Below are 19109 nucleotides of genomic sequence, written 5' to 3'. Positions count from 1 at the left end.
ACAATCATACTGGCAGTTTCTTTCCAGATTGGTAGTGTGGGCATCTCATCATGCTTCCGACAGGCTGGCAACAGATCCCTCCCGTCACACAGTTCGCTCTCTTCTTTCCACTCTATGGCTCTAATTGGAGTTAACTAAAATTTATGGTTATATAGCAGTGAAGCATCAGTGTCAACACTGATGACGCTGTCTCTGATGAGGGTGGTGACTGCTGATGATTTCCACTAAGGAAGAAACAGCTGTTCAGTGATGACCCCCATCTGGCATTGATTGGCAGCAGGGAAACATGGATGAGAAGCTGACAAGTCCGATAGCTATTTACACCTACTACCTTATTCTTCCTAGTCTCACTCGTATTCATTCAGCGTGTGGTGACCCTTAGCCATGATAGCTATAAAGCCCTGCACCGACTTTTGACCCATCGGGAACTTTGGCGGTTGTTTTCGCCTGGCTTGTACTGCCACTCCGCGTTCATCGCTGCTAGTTATCTCCGTTTATTCTCCACTTTCACTATTATCATTGATTTTATTGGATAGACCTCGTACGTTTGCGCCAAGCACCTCACGTGAGAAAAATCACCTGGAAAACATTTACAGAAAATGTTTTCTTTTACTCGCTGCTCATCGTTCGCCAGTCGGAATAGACCACTTTAAATCGTGTTGTCCCGATCTAACGATTAATTTTATTGGTGTCACCATAACATTTTTATCATCATCGCCAACATCAAGATCGTCATCATTTTCATCACTACCATAACGTCCACCATCACGGCCACTTGACCTTGAGTAGAAGCAACACGTCAATCAAGCCTTGAATTCTATTCGATTCGGAAGGCCTACTTATATGTGGCAGAGTAGTAAGTGGTAAACGGGAATTGAACAAAATGTGGATAAGTTATTTCTCTAATACGAATTCACATATGGCTTATGAGGATCGTGGCTCAAACTCACCAGTAGTGTCTGATCACGCAACTGATATTCTTGATCACATGCTTGGGTAAGTAAATCGGGTATGAGTTCCAAGAACGTTAACGCGTGCTCCGTGTAATTCTGTATTCTGCAGATAGATAAAATAAGTTTGGTTACTCAACACTTTGAAGCCAAAGCACAGTAACACATGTTGAGCTGCTGCTTTCAGTGGCCTTGATGTCACAACCAATTTAATAACTAAAAGGTATTAAGCTAGCTACGTGAACCAACATGCAATCGTTTGTCATAAATTAATATCATATGAACGATCCTCAAACAAATGAGCTATTAGGAGCGGCAAACCACGTAGGTTTCTGGTTCGCCTTGAGCCCTCAAGTACTGTTCTCAAGCCTTTAAGTCCAGACACATGCTTCTGCGCTTCTAGGATAATAGAAACGCTTGCTCTGGGTCCATGGTTCCCAATGAAGATCGCATGGGTTTCATAATGACCAGCTAACACATTTCTACATAGTTCAGTCTAGTTATTTACTTGAACCGATGCAAAATGGCACAGTGTTTTCAAGATAAAAGACACTACAGAGATAGTAAGGAAAAATTCAACCAAAGAAGTCTTAAATCAGTTCAATGTGGACGCTGAAATGTGAGAATGTTTGTGTCAGGATGCAATCGAGGGGGCTGCATTGGAGTAAGAGCGCTACTGACTAAGTGACACACACGTCGGATGAATTAAATGTTCTTACTTATTGTAGAAGCCTGTGTCTTGATCTACGGCAACCTCAAGAGTACCCTGTCCAAGGAGATTTGTAAACAGCCACCCGAGGCCATTGTAATCAGGTCACTCCGTTGCGGCCCGGTCAACAAGAAGCATACTTGTTGGTCTTTGTAAATATGTCAGCTGCTCGCGACCTGATTTCGTAAACGCATGACTTCATTCGGTAGTAGCGTAAGTGGAGACAGTTCGAAGAATTCCAGTAGGAGGACAACAATGAATTAGCTCTCATCTCATCTCTCCTGTCAGCCATTTTCAGGGGCCGAAACAGCGTAGGAAAGATCGTAAAACCAGCCAGAATGACTACTCAAATCACAAGCTTCAGCTTGTGGTTCCCGTTCAAACATCCATTGTGTAAACAAAGTCGATAAGGATGAAACATCTGTATTTTCATTTAACTGTAATACCCTAACTGCCATGCTATCCGAGGGAAGCACAACGGCTGGGATACTGCCAAGTCGTCCAAGCCTGGACAAGAGAAGTCGAGAGGCAGATGTCGGGTTGGAACCACGGATCTTCCGGTCCGTAAATTCGCGCTCTAACCACTGAGCCATTTCGCTCCCAGCTGTACTTTGCTTTCCTGCTTTTCAGCAGAGACTGGCTTTGTTTGCAGGGTGCATTTTGACTATTCGCGCCCAACCACCGAGCCATTTCGCTCCCAGCTGTACTTTGCTTTCCTGCTTTTCAGCAGAGACTGGCTTTGTTTGCAGGGTGCATTTTGACTCTAACTTTCGAATGTGACTACTCCCTACAAACCATAGTTGATCAGCTCAGAAGTGCGAACCACCCTGTAGATCACTTGGGCTTCCTCTCCGTGAAGTTGTCAGTCGATGGGTCAGCGAACACAGGATTGTGTGAAGTGCGATCGGAGGCTATATCCTGTCTAGGTGGGAAATGGGTACATCGCTGAGCAGCACCGGTGCTCAGCAGATAACCGCCAGGTTGCGGAGTCAAACTTTTCCATTTATTCTCCAGACATGCACCAATGATGATCCCCAACAGCGACAGAACAGTCTTGTGGTGTTTCTCGGCCTTTCGACATGAACTGATTTTGCTTGCAAGATGGGATTCCAACTTAAAACTACTAATTTTCTCGACAACCGAAAACATTAATACTCAATACAGTCCTAATGGAGATGGTAGTAGTATAAATATACTCATTTGCAGACAAATTCGGTTTTTCGAGAGACTCACCCGGAACCCAGATAAATCGCTCGTTTATGATGTTTTTAGGCGACTGAGTGTGCTGCACCAGACCACCTCAGGTTTCAGTTTGTACAATATTCGAGATGTCGTGATACACTTTTAGACGTAATACACTACTCATAAGGTTGCTGAAAATTCTTCGACTACTTAGCCAAAACATTACTTTACTTGCAAGAGGCTAATGAGAAGCTAACCGTATTCATTTTGCTGTTAGGTGAGGTATTTTTATTTGTATTTTACTGCCATCTTTAAGCAGTAGTGGTGAAATGTTTCATTTTCTGTGAAGCGCGTGCTCTAGATTTTGGACACTGTTGCATACTCCGTGTTCTACGCATATCAGCGGAACATGTTTGTCAGCCTCCGTCTTTTAGGTTTAAAAACCTAATGATTTTTCGTGCTGTCGCACCTGAACAAAGATAATCATTATTTATGAATGCAAGACATCATTAGACTTCATCGTTTTTGCCTCATTCTGCCTTTCCACAGCATTGCATCCATTCGTTATGTCATACTTGAAGCGTTGCGACGAAGGTTAATGCGGGCACGTCCACGACTAAATTGTCAGCTTAGTAGACACAAGTTCATTAATGCAGTAAACAAGCATATCGACCGTGCTCCTAACGTAAATTCGTTGAACTGAGAGACATTTAGTGAGTCCGGACAGTTCCATCGTAGTATCTCCTCTTGGTGAGTCATCCTACCGTTGGGTGAGACAAAAGTCTGTATTTTGGTTTGTTTTTGGGACAGTGGGTTGTGGTGAAGAAATTCCATGCTTCCAGAAGCATGTTGTCGATAGAGATGTCTGAGTCTGGTGGTCCCTCAGTAAGACAGTCATGTAGCCTTGTTGGCTGTCGCACCTTGGACCTCGTCCAAGAGAAATTCTTAGATGTTCCCCCCACTTACTTCATATTTCTTACTTGGCTCACCTATCTGCCAACTTGGATTCGAGGAGTTATTGTTTACTTACGCTTACCGTGGATCACGTTTGACTTCGACGATGTGATGGGGTGCCTCAGACTTAGATAAAACACTCTTTTGAAGGCGATAAAAGGAATTTCCGGGCTTCTATCTAGATCCCCATGTTTTGGTCGTACGTTTATCAAAATCTTATCGGCTTTCAAGCAACCCGGCTGGTCTTCTTCACTGTGGACGGCGATTGTTAAACTTTTTGACAAACATGCGATTCAGTCATAAGTGATACCCCATTCTCCAATTCACATTTAATTCTATTCTGCGTATACTCTGGTTTTTCGCAGGTCATACTTTGGATTCATGCCGAAAAGAAAGCTCTTAATCTGTAATTGAGACTGTATGTTCCTTAAACAATTGAGGGCAGGAGGGAGGCTTGAAAGACTGAAAACAGGGAGAAGAGAACCCCAAACGTACGTGAAATTTATTTGAGTCCGTGTGTGCTTCGAAATGACGATTCATCCAAAAATGTCATCTCTTGACTCCTTCATTTTATAAATAAACCTGCTTGTTCTCCATAATGTACTAATAAAGATGCAGTGTTTTCTGTTAAAAGATATTCGAAACAGAGGGATGTCCAGCTTGTCCATAAATATCGACTTGTCCGCACGGATTGCAAGATATTGAAATGAAGTTCTTAAAATTCTTATTGATGTAAGTTATTTCCTAAACTATGAAAAATTCCATGCCACTGACTTGGTGATTGTCCTCGCAAAAAACTCCATGATACGCAGTGAACCGAAGGTGCAGGTCGGTAATAAAAGTTTACTTACTCACTCACACAAACCGCTTTTTAAAACCCCAGTGTGCTACATCAACCGGTGTGCACGTGTCGCATAACGCGCCCAGAAACTGCAACGCTCTTGTTACACACCCGATTGATCGATGCAGCTAGATCGATATGCCATGGTGTGTTTCTGGACTACACAAACAAAGTATCATCTACTCTTTTTTCTGTCAGAAGGTACAACAACCCAGCTCAGGACTCACTTTCCACTTGTGACCAGAAGATCTTCAGAGGGCGGGTATACAGTGGTCGTGATTGGAGCGGTAGAACTATGATACAACCAAATTTAGTCTGATATAAATTACTGTCAACTTTGTGTTCAAGCTGCAAGAGTAGGTCTATCTACTTTTAATTGAGATGCGACTAGCTTTCGTCACAGTTTTGTAACCCTTCTCAGTCATTCGTTTTGTTGAGTGACTTATTGAGACACCCTTGTCCCTCCGTTTCAACCTTCTACTTGTCAATCTCCTTATATTTTTGTTGGCCAGAGTGCTCCCCTCAAATCTCGGCACTTGCGGAACTGCGCAACCTTCTCGATCACTCTGCTTGACGCATCGAACTCCATCGGGTTGATTTTATTGCAGAGTACACGTTTCGGTGATCTGTATATCAGTGTTTGTTGTAAAACAGCACATTCATTTGCCTGGAGACATCACAAACAAGAGATTCAGCTGGGTTCCAGCTGTGTGCAAATGAGTGTATTTTGCTAGATATCATCTTATTCTATCCAGGCACATTCTGTCCTATGGTCTAAATGATAAGTACCATATTTTGAACTGGATGGAGTGTAAAAGCCCCCTGTTATGAGTGTTGCCAATGCTCCTGATGAAATTGTCAAAACATTTGATGGAAGCATAGACAAGAAGAGGTTGACTGCTGACAAGAATAGTGTTTAGTTTTGGAACCGGAAATAAACCACTATGCTCCTTACTATCGTTTTTTAAACATTACCAAAAAGCATTGGCCTACATAAAGAAAATCGTCATATCTGTCTCTAAAACAGAACGGGTTCACATTTTAGGAGTTTCCCAGGCAATTACTTGCTGCGTAGCTGAGAATTTGCCAAAAGCTACGGCAGTATGAAATACATCTTTTCGTAGCTAGTACTGTGTGGGTGTAGACTGAATGAAAGCCCCGATGTCTAACATGCACAAAAGTCGTAACGCCGCCAAGACACATGGCCTGGAAAAGGTGGAGAATTTTCCAGTCACTATAACTGTCAGTAGTGAACGAAAGCCAGACGGAAGTCTTCTTAGTTACACTCTGTACCAGGAGAGATATCAGTACGAAGCTTAGGGAACATCAGAGGGCATGTTGCCATTTTCGAAGACATATTAGTAACATCTCAAGCATTGCAAAATTAAATTAGTAAACTCTCTTGTGAAGTCTCTAAGGGAGCTTAGGGTCAGCCACTACAATCTCTGGGATCACCCGAGAAAATACCAGATGGTCCAATTTCTTGTAGTGGTCAGTTAAAAAATGAAAAAAAAACATTTTAGGAACCAAGAGGTGTCACTTCTGGTGATCCATGAAGAGAATGTTTCTCAGTCGAAACGGCTGCATCCTCTAAAAGTTCCCTCCAGTTCTTTCAATGGAGCACTGTAGTTCACTTCAAGGTAATTTTCCGCCTTTTGTGGTTAGAAAGCCACCTTGTAAAGTTGCCACATGTGATCTTCTACTGCGATGTAAAAATCGCACAGAGTGTTTGCATAAAGAAAGATGCAGATATATGAAGAAAGTTGATGGGAAAAAGCTTTATAGAACGCGGTCGTTTAAATGAACAATGGAAATTTTTTTTCAATTAGATAGGCAAACAGGTAAATCACAGTGGTGACAACCTTGATTGGTTCAGCGAATTCCAAAAAGAGTCGAACTCGGAGAACTCACTATCGTACAAAGTTCTAGATGATGGAGAACACTTTTATGAGCCTCTAAAATATTGATTCTACCTTAAATTCTCCCCCTCAAGGGGGTACCAATTGCATTGTCTATGAAGTAGGAAGGCACTGATGATAATCTCAGTAGCAGACCCGATTTGTACTGTTGGAAATTCAGCTATCCTTTTCAATTCCGAGTCAGCTGAGACTATATGTACCGAAGAGTATTTTCATGAAGAGAACTACTCACAAGGTTGCTGAAAACTCTTCGACAGCCCACGACCGGTTTCTCCTTTCTTGGGGGCCATCAGGTAGGCGCAGTCCCCGAGTTCCCGCCAACCGTCGTTGGCTGTCGAAGAGCTTTCAGCAACCTTGTAAGTAGTTTCCTTTATGAAAATATACTGCAATATCTCGAATATCGGCCAACTGAAACATGAGGTGGCTTGTGTGTAGCACATTCAGTTGTAGAATATCATAAACGAGAGATTCAGTTGAGTCTCTCGTGAAAACCAAATTGATTTGCAAATGAGTGTATTTCTCGAAAACCAAAAAGTATATTTGTAGGTGTCAAGCAGCGTTAACCACGATTATTGTATGGTTAAAACGATTCACGGCTAGCTTCTGGACTTTTCCTTTACCATACGCCGACAAATATTTCAGGAACATTACAACTTACGCGGATTCTGATGCGGTCTGACGATGTCCAATCTCACTGACAAAGTAAGCGTTCACTGTAATGATCAGATCCAGTAGAATTTGTTCATACCATGGTCGCTGCAGTAAACAAGATAGATCAGAGCTAAGCAGGACTAATACTTTGGTCAATTCGGTAAAATGGAAACTGACTAGGTGACAAGTGTTTACACGAACAACGAAATTCCTCAAACGTATGCGGTTGCAACAAACAAACCATGTTATTCCTTAGTAATCTGAAAACAACAATGAAACACTTGGAAACGGACGTTAATTATTGCAAATAATGACATGGTTTAGTACCTAACCATAGTTACTATGAGCTAGTCCACCATATTCCATCATGGTACCAGGAAAGACCATCATCATCATCATCATCATCATCATCATCATCATCATCATCATCATCATCATCATCATCATCATCATCATCATTATCATCATCATCATCATCATCATCGTCATCATCATTATCATCATCATCATCATCATCACCATCATCATCATCATCATCGCCGCCATCATCATCATCATCATTATGACCATCATCATCATCGTCGACATCATCATCATCATAATCATCATCATCATCATCATTATCGTCGAGAGCATGACACCGATAATTCGCTGCCGTATGACCTTGATTTATTTGAAAGCCGTATTGTGAGGAAGAGAATCAATGTGGACAGAGAAGGGACTTAGTGTTAGTTTACTGCAGTCATTCCGAAGTGCATACATCTCCAGACAGTGATTCAGGCAATCTGGATGGAAACTGACAAATGCCAGTGATATTGATTGGCAGCCATATCTTGTAGCGTCTCCAAACAGGCGCAGTAGGGATTAGGCGATCCTCATTCCGGAAGGTGTGCAGCACCGAGAGCACCCAAACCTTTTGTAATCTTCTTCATGCCTTTCTGCCAGGTCAAGGGTTAGCCACCTCTCTGCTTCCGCCACTCTGGGTTGGGCATGGGAAACAGTACTTTCATCGGCAACCGATGGTAAGGCATCCGAAACACATGTCCAAACCGACGCAGCTTTTGATGCTGAACACACTCCTTAATGGAAGTACCGGTTGCGTAACCGAAAACTCGCTTCCTAATCGCCTAGTTACGGATTCACCGACACCAACACACACAAGCTATGGTTCTAAGACAACGATGGTCGAACATCTGAAGACGTCTCATTTCCGCTGCTCCGACAGGTCAAGTCTCAGCCATACAACAAAACAGCCCGTACTGTAGCCTGAAACACACGTAAATTGAAACTCAGGGACAAGGCACTCTGGCGCCATAGGTGTCTCAAATAAGCGAACGCGATCCTGGCCTCGGAACTCGTGCACCGATCTCATCTGTCACACTACAATCAGAACTAATGCAACTTCCAAGATGCGCAACACGCTCCACAACTTCCAATACCTCCCCCCGGATTGTAAGTGGCATGTTCAGTAACTGCATGTCCAGGAGCATAACCTCACACTTTGTGGGTGCAAATTGCATACCAAAAGACGAGATGACCTTGGTCAGTTCATCCAAAAACATCTATGCTTTCTCCTCTTTGTAGATAACGATGGCATCCGCATATTCCGGATCGGCAAGGCCTTCTTCACAGGCTTTTTGAACGCCGGGGTTTTGGATACCTTTCAGCGTGCGTTTCATGATTTAATCAGCCACGAAGTTGAATAGGAATGGAGAGAGTTGGCATCCCTGACGGACACCGCTTTGTATATTGAAGCATTTGGAGCGCTCGATTACACGTCCAAAAGTCCGAGAACACAAAGAGCTTATTATGTTCACGAACTTCCGAAGCATTCCTTGGTGGGCAAGTGTGTCAAGAAGAGTAGACCGGTCAACCGAGTCGAATGCGCATTGGAAATCCGGAGAGACTAGGAATGTGGGTCGCTTATACGTATGGCGTTTTTCTACCACCTGACGGAGCGTGAAGATACCTACGTCCAGCCCGGAAACACCGGCAAAACGTAATTGCACATACCAACGTGTTTATCGAAATAACCTGGTCTTTCGGAGCATGCGTAGTTACTTCAAAGCATGGAAAGAGTCCCTAATTATGTGACTTGCTCTGACTAAATTCATCTGAGCATCGTCCACCTGTGTAAACATTGCATAAGTTACATGCTCATTCAATAGACCGATCGTCACAAGTTTGTACAAAGCACACGCACCCGTATTGTGTGTGGCTGTTCGACCTGCTGAGGCATTGCCAGTGCCTAAATTCACTCTTGACGGCAAACGGTACACTTTGGGGGTCGCTTATCTTTTTATATCGTTTTATAAACCACACGAATCCGCGTCGTCCTCCGCCTGCAGTCAGTTCCCAATTACATTTATCTGACAACATGTCACCAGAGGATAAAAATCCCTCATTGGGAATTCGAATGGGTGTCCTGTATGTTCACTTGTGTGTTATTAGTAGGTATGATCACTCTGTAAAAGTCACAGATCCTATTGTTCGTATCATCAGAAGGGTGACACCAAAGAAAGAGTTACTACTGGTGTCGGATGCTTCTAAGACTCACGCACAGGAATATCATTTACGTTATTCCAACCTAGTTTCTTCTTCCTACTAAATTGTTCTGACTCTTTGCCAAAAAACTGTCCCACGTGAGGCTGTGGGAGACAGAACCTATACATTCAGTAACTACGCTTCAACAGTGAAACAAATTTCTCCTATGGGTTTCAATTTCCTTGAAACTGCACAATCGAGAAAACTAGACTGATGGATCGACTCATCCATACCGTTTACTGCGCATGCTTCGTAGCATTGGATCGATCAGGTCTACCAATCAAACTCGAATATGTCCTGTCGGACACCGTGAATCAGAAGAGTCTAGTGTGCCCCAATATGGTCGCAGTATCCCTCTGGCCTCGCGGGAGCTTTGACGAGAATCAGCACTGATTCTACACTCTAACAGGGACAAAAATTAGGCCCACTGCTCCCGGAACTTGCTGCAGGTCTGTCAGAATAACTGTACAAGAGTTGCAAAACGGCTGTTTAGATGGGCCAGATGTGAACGAAATGTAGTAATAACCATCTTGAATCACTCTTCATATGGGACTATTTCATGACTTGCTTAGAAGGATGAAATAGTGAAATTCGATCACGGTAGAACACTTGAGTGACACTATACATCCTTAGCAAGGTCGTGCTACCCGGTCCCCTCTATGTTGTTTGTATTTGTCCTAAAAAACCTGTCACTGCTTCACACAATTTCGCGGTTTTCTGGAATCACTTGGTTTCCAAACGTTTCGATGATTAAAAAGGATATACGGGAATGAGGTGCTTTGCATAAATAGTAGACAAGTAACGAACAAAACCGCATGCAAAGAGTGCGTAGATGTGTAAGGGTCCTGCCGGGTTAATCAGGTTGAACAGTATTTCTTCCACCATGCGACCGAAGTTGTTGACTGGTGCATTCCCCAGTAAGTTGACTCAGTCTACAGGCAGTTAGCATCTGGCTTCTGGATCGATGCCATCATCTCCACTTCAGCATTCTCTTACTTATGGTCATCCCCTTGGGTGATTTACTTCGTTCTGGTCAAGGACACTGCAGTGACATCTCTGTATCCTTGGACACAATTAGTCTGTCAGTCTCTCCTTATAAGCTGTGTGCTACATTTTATCCCTTTGTCCGAAGGGCTCAATCTTTCCAGGTAGAAGTTGATCCCAGTGTATCGGTTCACTCAGGTTGATTCTCGCTTCAGTGCAGTTACAGACACATAACAACTCGTCATTTGAGTGCAGCCAGCAAACAGAGACGTGTAAACACGCTGGAATTCAAACAGGCATGCTTTAAGGCGCACAAAACACGTGAACCTTTGTGTCTAACATGCCGGCAAAGTTAGATGTGCTCGCACGTGGGCAATTGTTTGTTTATGCTTTTTCAGTGCGATTCGGATCTATTCTCTTCGTGATTGCTCGTGAACTGTGACTTTGATGGATGTCGTAGGCTGAGTTCAAAATTTACTATGCGTACACGGGCAACAACACATCTCGTTATGTTGGAATAGATGGCCTTTGCTTCCTTGGACAGTACTTCACTGAAACTGGTTATTGATACCAAATTAACCGAAGAATTCGCTAAGAAGCGTGCCAGCTGCTCTCTCTCTCTGACTCAATGGTTTTGAACCCCCACAATATTTTTGTCAATTTGTATACAACGGAACTGGGAGGAGTGCCAAAGTTAGCACGAAAATTCTTCATTACCGGTGAGACTTGCCTTCGGAGCTGGTTTCCTTCCAAATTCATTTTTGCCGGATGACGATACCAACTAACAATTCAACAAGTTGTCTGCGTCTCTTCCAATAACGGTAAAACAAGCGTCTAGTACTGATTAGTACTAGATTAGGTCAGTCGTTACGAGACACAGATGCAAACGACCAATTTTTCGTACACTTTCACTAATTTGGAGATGTCGGAATACTAAGTACTCCTTTAGTCAACATTTTTTCCCGTAAGTGCAGTCAAATCATGCTGAAATCATCAGCGGTACGCACCTCACGAAAGTCCAGAGTCTCAAATCCGCAACCACCAGGATGTGGGCCACTCGTCCTTCAGTCCAACTGAGGGTTAATCACACAGCTTCTTAACTGCTCATGACCAAGTGGTTATGGGTTCAATCACTGGAGCGAAATCTCGGGTTCAAATCTCTCTGCGTTTCGCGAGGCGCGCGCCACTTATGACTCCCAAAAAGGACAAAACAGCAGCACAGTGCTTCTTGGCTTTTCAGTATAGATCGGCTTTACCTACAAAACGAATTTTCCAGAAGCTTTTCACACTATCAACCCCATTTAGCTCTCCTGCCATGCAAAATACTAAAATGTATGGAGTTACTCATCGATTGCTAGAGCGATACGACTTACATAAGTTGTTAAAATATATTGTCTCGCAAAAATTATCTCTATCCTTACAAAAAGTGACCTTGCTAGAAAATTCTCGCACATGATTAAAATGAATCGACAGCTTCTCATTGTTCGGAGCGTTTTGAACAGTTAATATCAAAATGTATTAATATGGAATGTAAAAAGAATGAACAAAGCCAGACTCACATTTCAGCCAAACAAGTTCAAAAACAATTGGATCGATGGAGCAACAAACTCACACATACCAGTGTGAAATGTCGCCGGTCCTAGGTCCAGACTTCAGTCACGTGGGTAATATTCAATGCAACGATGGCAACTAATAATAGTTGTTCAGGGAACCATATACTTTAAGACGCTCGGTGGATTGTTTTTGCCATTCGGCCGTTGACAAGTTGGGATTATCCTGCAGGCTTCTTGATGCCATCAGTGGCAGGAATCTTGATGATCTCATCAATAAGTGTGGCATATTTTTAGCGTTAAATATATCTTACTATCTTACCAATCCTGACTAGTAAAGACCTGAAAAAACTGGTTGGAGTGAAAATGTACGGTGGCATGTATTACTCTGCAATGGATCAGAGGTAGAAAAGTACTTGATTTATTGGTTCTCCAACAAATATTCAACCTTTCTCGCTTCAACGCCCATTAAGCTATCTTTCAAAAAGCTGAATGATCTAACGAATAACTGTAGGGAACTCACTTGTTTCAACGTGTCAGCTGACAGCATTGAGCGGATTAACTTCAAGATTTGGGTCGGAACTCCCGTTAGTTCACAAAACTTCTCCACGATAGAGACATTGCTTGACAGCGAAAGGAAAACATATGGCTGGTTTGTACTAAGAAATAGAAAAACTATGGAGATGATGAAAACGAGGTTGTGCAAGAGTCGGATACGCTTTTTTCTCGAGGCCGTTACAATCCAGTCAGTCTGAAAACAACCGCAGCAACATGAAGACAGCCCTCTGAGTTTTTTCAACCAAGGAATCCCTTGGAAGATGTATAGTTTTGTATACCTTTTTTCGGTGTTTTCGGAATGGAAAAGTTGACCATCAGGACGCCAACCTCACAATTCGTCTAGATCGCTGATTAAGAGAGAATGGATGGGGGCAGTGAACTTAAGCTCGTCTGATTTCCTCAGGTTATTTGAACCGAGTTTCACTGAATAGGCTAAACCTTATGTGATTCTCCACTGAGATTGTCCCTAATGGCCTTTAACGGCTTCTATGCTGGTATGTTGTGACGTAATGAAATCAGCAAACACAGTGACCGAATAGCACATTAACTGTACCGCTTTCATATCCAATTAAACCACTATCGTCTTTTAACACTAGGGTTATTCAGCCCTGAGTGAGTTCGCACTGGTACATCCGGGGAAAGCCAAATCTCCTGAGTACAGCACACCCCACTTTGGGACGTAAAACTCTGCCTTGGCAGCACGTTTCACTGAGACTCTCCAAAAACTGGACAAAGGTAGGTTTTGTATAAATGTGGAAATATCCAAACCTGAAGATGGACAGAAAAGGTTGATAGGTGTATGAAAGAGACCTCATGAGGGCAAGTAAGCCGTCAAAAAGGAAACAGAAGTTAATTGTATTTGCACGACAGCAACGTTGAACATGATGTGGAAGATAACCATTCGAGTCAAAGGGTGTCTGTCGGTTTTACGTCGTACAATTCTTCAAATGGTGTATTTTTGGGAGATACCCCAGCACTGCCACTGCCGCTAACTAGAAAGCTTCTCCTAATTTTTCATTCGGAACTATTCCCAGCGATAAGTAGGACCAAATCGGTGAAAAAAACTGGTCGAGAAAAAACTATGCCCTAAATAAAATGGACGCTGACAAGATTGCAAAAAACCTCATGTCCTAAAACTGTCCAGTCACTAAAATTAACTTATGGCGGACAGGGATTCGAACTTAAAAACGTCCTGAAGACAAGCATTGAAAGTACATCATACTAAACTGTTAATCACACAGATGGAGGGCGTGAGCTTTGTTGGTTGCCCTGTTCGTGTGAATCAATGCACTTACCACTTCACGGTGACAAGGTTCGTGACCAGATGGAGGATGTTCTTCAAATAGGACGCAGCTTCCAATCCTGGATTAGTTTCCTTTGATGACTCATTTGTACTGACCAAATCTGCCGAAGCGGGTCGTTTCTGTCGACCACCGGAGGTCATTCGAGTTTCCGCCAGGGCGGATGCCCATGAATAGACAGATCTTTCATCTGCCTTGTTCGTAATGACTGACGCTGACAGGAGACGCAAACCAACACGTTGAGCAAATTCGTGGTCTGTCAACAAACTGAGAGCTGTGCGTTCTTGTGGAAGTCTCTTGCTGTCCCCGGACTTCCGGCTACCAGTCTCTCTATCGTTACTAGACGAAACAGCAAGAGCTGCTTCCGTAGCGTCCACTAGGCGTTCCCAAGCCTCACAGCTGTCGCGCAGCCACCATCCACCAGTACTTTTTGGCACGTTATCCGGAGCTGTTTGTGAGAAACGCTCATCCAGTACTCCTGAAGATGGTCGACTAAGAGTTCTACGAACATTTTTTTCCGACGAGTTTGTCCGGTGTCTACCCTGAAATGGTAGACAAAAGGCACCCAAAGTAGTTACTTTTCCACTAAGCTGGCGAATTGAACGATGTTTGGGTGTCTGATAATTCCCAAATGGCACTAGAAGTGGGAAAACAAGGAGTAAACCATAGAAAGGCTTGTCCCCCTCTAATGATGTGATATCTTATAGGCTGCTAAAGATTACTAGACCAAAAGAAGTTTCCTTTTTAATGATTTTGCAGGTTTTATGTAGACCGGTGATCCTACCAACGATCAAGAGTTTCTCAAACTCCTTGTAATAAACATGTTGAAAGTTCGATGTGGCAACGTTTATTAAGGAGTTCTATCGTTATTTTCAACTTCCAGTGTGCTTTTGTCGCACTTAAACTGACTTACTAACAAGTCAATACTAGAATTGTTCGGCTCCAAATCAGTCGCCTGGGAAATATATTCTCAAAGCTCGAGTTGCACTTGAATTATGCTGCCACTGGGATAATTCAGTTGTAATTTTCCGTAATACAGCAAATGAGCAGGTAAAGGAAATGTTCGAACAACCAAAACGAACTCCAAAAAGTTCCAAGTTCGCGTGCACCTCAAGTTTGCACCTCATTCTTGCTAATCCAGCACTGTCTGATTAGCTGAACATGGGTTAAAATCTCAAATACGACCTTGATGCTCAAAAAGAGATGACCATCCACAGAGCAATGGTGATGCCCATTTTGGAATAACCGAGATGATATGTTTTGAAGAGTAACAGACCTTGGTAAACATTGCCTCAGTCTCCACAAAAAATGCAAGGTATCTATGGAGCATAGCTTTTGAAACTGTCAAGGCAATACAAGTGTTGCGGGGACTAGTTTTCGCTTAATGTGTTTTTCGAAAACAAATGAGCTAGAACACTTCAAACCACCGATCCATTTTCGGCTATTTGGTCACATGCTGCATGTTTTGCTGGAAGACTACTCGCCAGCGAAGCGTTGGTCTCAACGTTTGCTTTCGCCGTACTTTTTATTGTCTTACTGAATAGCTCTTTGGTGCAGACTGTCATGCAGTATAAAGGGAAGAAAAGAGCCCCCTTATATGGCCTACTCATCATAAAAACTGACGCAGCCGGACAGTGTACTTTCCTCTTCAGCGTCATCATCATCCTCATTTACAGGAGTCACCGAATTTTTGTGACACCTTAGCAGAATTTGAATTTACGTCAGCACAATGACGAAAGATCTGTCTTTAAAAGGTAGATGAGCACATCGAGACTTTTTATGCGCCCGAGCGACTCGCATCATTATTGTTTCATCGGTCTTTTGTTGTCCCGGGAAAGTGCGTTTCATTGTGTGTAAGCATGTAATCAGACCATTTCCAGAGATTTTGGATAACAAATAAGAACTGAGTTATTTCCGTTCTGGAGGACAGGTTATTATCATTTGTGGCGATTGCTAGCATGGTTGCGTAAGAAGGCAGACGTCCTATGAATGGCTTATACTTCATTTTCTTGGCAACCTCGTAGAGTTTGAGGACCGTTACGGAGAGACTGGACCTCACCGTAGTGTGATGTTTTGTGTACCTCAGTTACCAATCGAACTGTGTTGAGGGGTGTCCGTGCAACACTTGCAGTCTCTCATATAAGGTTATTCAATGGTTAGAGATCTAACCAACAGTCTCCCGGTTCTCCAGGTTGGGGGTCGTAACATGTGTGACGACGTGAGCCGTAAAAATGGTAATATGCTTGCATTTCCAGCAAAACACCGCTGCCTTGCGGTGTTTGCTTTTGAGCCATAGGCTTTTGTTGATGACCCTAGTCGTATACCTGTCTAGGTGTCGCGCCGTGGCAGCATCCTGGTCAACTTACAACCGTTAATTCCACATATACAGATAAACTCCTGTCACATCCGCCGACATGTGTACGGCAGCAAAACAGCAGTGTTGGGTAATGATGTCGTGCTGTCCATGATGACGACGATGGAAAGTTTGAGGAAAGAGTCGTCAAATACCAGGAAGGCTTTTAGTTCATTAAGCAGATCTAACTTTGTTCAGAGACATTGCTGAAAGATGAGATTGCGGGACAGATTGCCAGACTCATCAGAGACTCGTTTTTTGCCGCCACAAACCAGACTTCTTGTTTTCATAGAGGACACTACTCAAAATGTTGCTGAAAACTCTTTAACAGCCCATGACCGGTTTCGCCCCGCTTGGTGCTCATCAGGTAGGCGCAGTCCCCGAGTTTCCATCAACTTTTTGTTTCGCTTGGAACCAAATTGGACTGTTTTCGAAAAATACACTCATTTGCAAATCAGTCACAGGATTGCTGAGTGAGTTGCAAGTCGGGGACTGCGCCTACCTGATGAGCCCCAAGAAGGGCGAAACCAGTTGTGAGCTGTCGAAGAGTTTTCAGCATCCTTGTGAGTAGTTTCCTTTATGAAAATATACTGCAACATCTCGAATATCGGCCAACTGAAACATGAGGTGGCTTGTGTGCAGCACATTCAGTTGTAGAATATCATAAACGAGAGATTCAGTTGAGTCTCTCGTGAAAACCAAATTGGTTTGCAAACAAGTGTATTTCTCGAAGACTGATTGTTGTTTGTCACGCTGCTTGCCAAAATTATTGTTGAATTGTAATCCAACTTGTTCAGATGGATATTTATAACTCCTAGGGGTATTCTGAACTCGACACAGTCGGGCTTTCACAATAAAGGGAGTAAATATGGAAGCCACTTATCAGTTCTGGAAGATCGCGTTTGCAAGTCAGAAGACTTTGCAGACATCAACAAACTTCTCCTTACTCATAGTAGCTATCGAAGACGTGATCCACGAATTCCACATTCCGAGTGAGTGTGTGAGGATGTCAGCGAGTTAACAGTTTAGCATTTACGGGGACGAGTATGCCTATCGTGATTTGGCCGATTGACGTTTTCGTACATTTCGAGTTTTGAGATGCGAGCTTTTCTTACATAAAAGCCCAGTCGCAGACTTTTCTGTTCCGCCCGCCAAGGTTTCATCGATCTGATACTATTTTAGCCCGTTTGTTCCACATGAAAAGTCAGATGGTCAAACACCCAGGGAGATGGTACAGTCGAGCAATCTAGCTCCTTGAACAACGAGAGTTATTCCGCTTTACACCCAGGAGTTTCTTAATTTAGGTGCACCGTATGCATATGGGAAAGGACCAATATACTTAGTTGAAACATATTTTGAACATGGGCTGCACATATGATCTAGTTCGAAAATTTCCTGTAATTTCTGCCATTTTGGCAACTTGTACTTCAAAAAACCTATTTATAGAACGCATAATCAATCAGTCCTGGATACTCCAATACAACTGAATTTATCTTCGACGTTGGAATGCATCACCAGGCTATCGCCGACGGCGAAGGTAGGATTTGTCCCCAGGTGAGAGGTGTTTTTACACCTGATGGGGTAACCGAGAGTGATTACATTACGTCTACATCGTGTAGTGACAGTTCTTCTGGTGGTCTGCGGGTCATATACTCGTAGTCTTAAGGAGAACAACGGTTTGTATTATTCAAGACAATGCCACTAGACGTCATACACGGTTGGACTGAAACAGGACTGGCAACACGAAAAGCGTGCAGTGGGCTTCCCCTCTGCATCTGGCGACCGGTCGTCTGCGATTGTGTGCGCGTAGCGGAATGTGACACGTAGAACACTAGTTTATTTGAAGTTGACTAGAAAAACGCCTGGGGTGCGTTTATTGTTTCCTGAATTAGTTCGGCACAATCCTACTTTTTTATCTGGATGATAAAAAGTTCTGCAAGCAGTTTCATTGCTACCCCATATAGGCTATAACACGCTCAAGAAATAGATTCAAGGTCCTGTTTAAAAGCGATCACATTCTGAGACCAATCACGACTGCAAATATTCCCCCTGGGGAAGAGGAGTGTGTATGAGGCGGGGACTCCAATATAACCCTTCGATGCAGAAGACTCTTCAACGATGTCTACCAAGGACTGTTACCGAGGGTTGAACTCAGACAACTTGAGTCACCAGGCAAACACACTCAGTAGAAGTCTTTCTTTTTCCGAATGGAGCACGTATAGATATTGTGATGAACATGACTGATGCTCGGTGCCTCACCCGATATGGATGATAAGAAACTCACTGCATATTTCCTACATTTCGTTGGCAAGGAGGCGTATACTTTGATCAAGAATTTAATTTAGTCTGAATCTCCAATTGATATTTCTTACACTGCATTGAAGAAAAAAGTTCTTCAACACTTCAAACCGATTCACTTCGTAGCAGCCGAAAGAGCTAAGTTCAATATGTTAACCCGCTCTCATTCTCAGTCGGTCCGTGATTTCGTGTTACAGCTGCAGACACAGGCAGCCAAATGCGACTACGGTGCCCAATTGGAAGACCAGCTGCGTGATAGACTCATTGCTGGCATTCAACTGCCCGAATTACAGCAGAAGCTGTTACTCTGTCCGG

At 43.2% G+C, this 19109-nt stretch overlaps 1 protein-coding gene across 1 annotated transcript in view; it reads right to left on the bottom strand.

Moving 5' to 3' along the window:
* The window catches only part of T265_12908 (hypothetical protein), a gene marked incomplete at both ends in the record, with an annotated part of 98259 nt that overhangs the window by 61361 nt on the left and 17789 nt on the right, over nt 1-19109 (bottom strand). Inside the window, 6 exons of the mRNA XM_009166216.1 lie at nt 951-1056; nt 7214-7336; nt 7581-7869; nt 9764-9854; nt 12808-12943; nt 14138-14685. Coding sequence (XP_009164480.1) covers nt 951-1056; nt 7214-7336; nt 7581-7869; nt 9764-9854; nt 12808-12943; nt 14138-14685 — 1293 coding nt within the window. The remainder of the gene's footprint in view (nt 1-950; nt 1057-7213; nt 7337-7580; nt 7870-9763; nt 9855-12807; nt 12944-14137; nt 14686-19109) is intronic.

This window comes from Opisthorchis viverrini (assembly GCF_000715545.1).
Source record: "Opisthorchis viverrini unplaced genomic scaffold opera_v5_23, whole genome shotgun sequence".
Lineage (NCBI taxonomy): Eukaryota > Metazoa > Platyhelminthes > Trematoda > Opisthorchiida > Opisthorchiidae > Opisthorchis > Opisthorchis viverrini.
This window is presented reverse-complemented; position numbering and strand designations above follow the sequence as displayed.